The sequence below is a fragment of the Nelumbo lutea genome, chromosome 1 (assembly GCF_056320005.1).
Source record: "Nelumbo lutea isolate HS-2025 chromosome 1, American lotus-T2T, whole genome shotgun sequence".
Classification (NCBI taxonomy): domain Eukaryota; kingdom Viridiplantae; phylum Streptophyta; class Magnoliopsida; order Proteales; family Nelumbonaceae; genus Nelumbo; species Nelumbo lutea.
In genome coordinates this window covers 186,135,240-186,137,138 of record NC_142684.1, presented here as the reverse complement: position 1 = coordinate 186,137,138, position 1,899 = coordinate 186,135,240, and the positions used below count along the sequence as shown (strand labels likewise).

General features: G+C 40.8%; 1 protein-coding gene across 1 annotated transcript; it reads left to right on the top strand.

The window, feature by feature from the left end:
• Window positions 1-570: 570 nt before the first annotated feature.
• On the top strand, window positions 571-972 carry LOC148879824 (uncharacterized). The gene has a single exon (XM_088975279.1). It carries the CDS (start codon window positions 571-573, stop codon window positions 970-972), a length of 402 nt encoding a protein of 133 aa, XP_088831405.1.
• The last annotated feature ends 927 nt before the right edge of the window (window positions 973-1,899 follow it).

Sequence of the window (1,899 nt, the reverse complement as noted above, 5' to 3'; positions counted from 1 at the left end):
TCGAACACGACGCCAGAAAAGTTGAAATCAAAGAATCCAGTGCCGTTGCTAGAGAAGACTACTCCTGTTGCCGTGATGATTTTAGATTAGACTACAATATAGATTGACGGATCTCTGCAGTTTTATTTGTTGTCATGGAGCGGTGGATTAATACAATTACAATCTTGGAAAGAAGTTTCCCGTTAGATATAGACACAACCATCTAGTCATCCTCCTTCTCTTTCTTCACAACTTCACCTTTCCAATTAAACAAGCTGAAGAGCTTAGCAAAACTAGAGTTTGAATGCACCGGTGATCAACCTGTGATATCTTGAATAATTAAATATATAACTTAACCTCTCAGAACAAAAAAAATGGAAGAACGCTCCCCACTCTCTCCTCCGAGTCCTAACCCGAAACACCCCACTGGCCACTCGCCACATACCAGTATCCATGATTGTGGAACGGCGGCAAAAACTCTAATCGAAGAACCCTTTGCAACTCACACCGGTGGTTATCAATCCTCGGAACAAAGCAAATACGACCAATAACTGGCATAATGGAGATTGAAGATCTAGCAAGTTAATCTGAATGTCTGATCTGGAAGTTACATCAAAAGAGTTGAATGATGAAGAACTTCAATATACATCTGGTTCTATCCCCAAATTGCAATTCAAGAAAGATACATCTAAGGCTCATTGGAATGCAGAGATGGGAATGGCTGAGGTTATTGAAAAGAAAGGCAAAATGTGGATAACAACAGGAATAGTTCGAAGAGGAAAGCTCTACTATACAATTGAAGAAACCTTGTTTTTGGTTGAAATATTGGCACTGCATATGTTGGATGTTGATGATACAACACTTTTCCTGAAAGATCTATATGAGAAGGTTGCAGAAGGAAAGAGTGGGTGCTGTTGGGAGATTTTTGAGGTTTACAGACACCTAAAATCCCTTGGGTACATTGTTGGTCGGTATGTGTCCCTTGGACCATGAAGAGTAATAATGGTTGTAACTCTGCTCTTCAAGGAACAAAAAAAACCAGTGCAGTTTCAGACACTGAATTGGTGAACAGGTTTTCCTTCATCAACCAACTTAAAAATTTGCAGATTAGTGATTTGAGACCGGATTTTAAGTTTACCTTCCTAACAACAAGTTCAGAAAATCATCTCCTAGTGATCCAAGTTTTATGCTCTATGTAACTAGGGCTCATCCACCATCAAGAAATGAGATCGAAGAACTAGAGAGGAAGTGCAATGGCATTCCCTTAAAATTCTCTCATGTAGATCCTGGGCGAGTTAGTTTCTTTTCCATTAACAGAGTGGAGCTTCCAATCCTACCCTGACACGTACAAGTAGGTGAATTGGCAATAAATGGGTAGGGAGAGTTGGTTTGGATTGGGGATGCCCAGGTCTGGCTGTAATTTATAAAAGCTTTCTATTTTTTTTTTTTTTTTTCTTGTGGGCTTCAATGAAGGAAGCTGTTGTAGTTAGACTTACAGGCCAGCTGCTTTTGTTTTGAGCGGTTTGGTGATCTTCTTAGTTAATGAAATTTTTTCCGTTGCTTAAGAAACATAGAATTACGATGTCCCAACACTTGGGAAACTACTCCCACCAAGGAAGCCCCTCGTCTAAAGACACTAAACTGTCCTCAGCTATAACAACCTGGCTGAAACCATCCGGAAACTTAACCGACTCCGGCGCCTAGTCGGCAACGTCGTAGGGCTCCGATTTGACATCAGCCAAGATTATACCAATGTCTTTCTGACTAGATCCTTCCAATGCACGGGAGTTTCTCCAGTAAACATGAAAGCCATGGTGATGCTTGAGAGAAATAAATCGAGCGTGGGATTCAATTTTCAAATGAGAGCAAGCAGTCTTCCGAGATGTCGTACGAACACTGGATTTCTTGCGAGTTTGCAAG

Bases quoted from the DNA above. Each gene is read 5' to 3' on its own strand.
- LOC148879824 (XM_088975279.1), top strand. From the start codon at position 571: ATGTCTGATCTGGAAGTTACATCAAAAGAGTTGAATGATGAAGAACTT.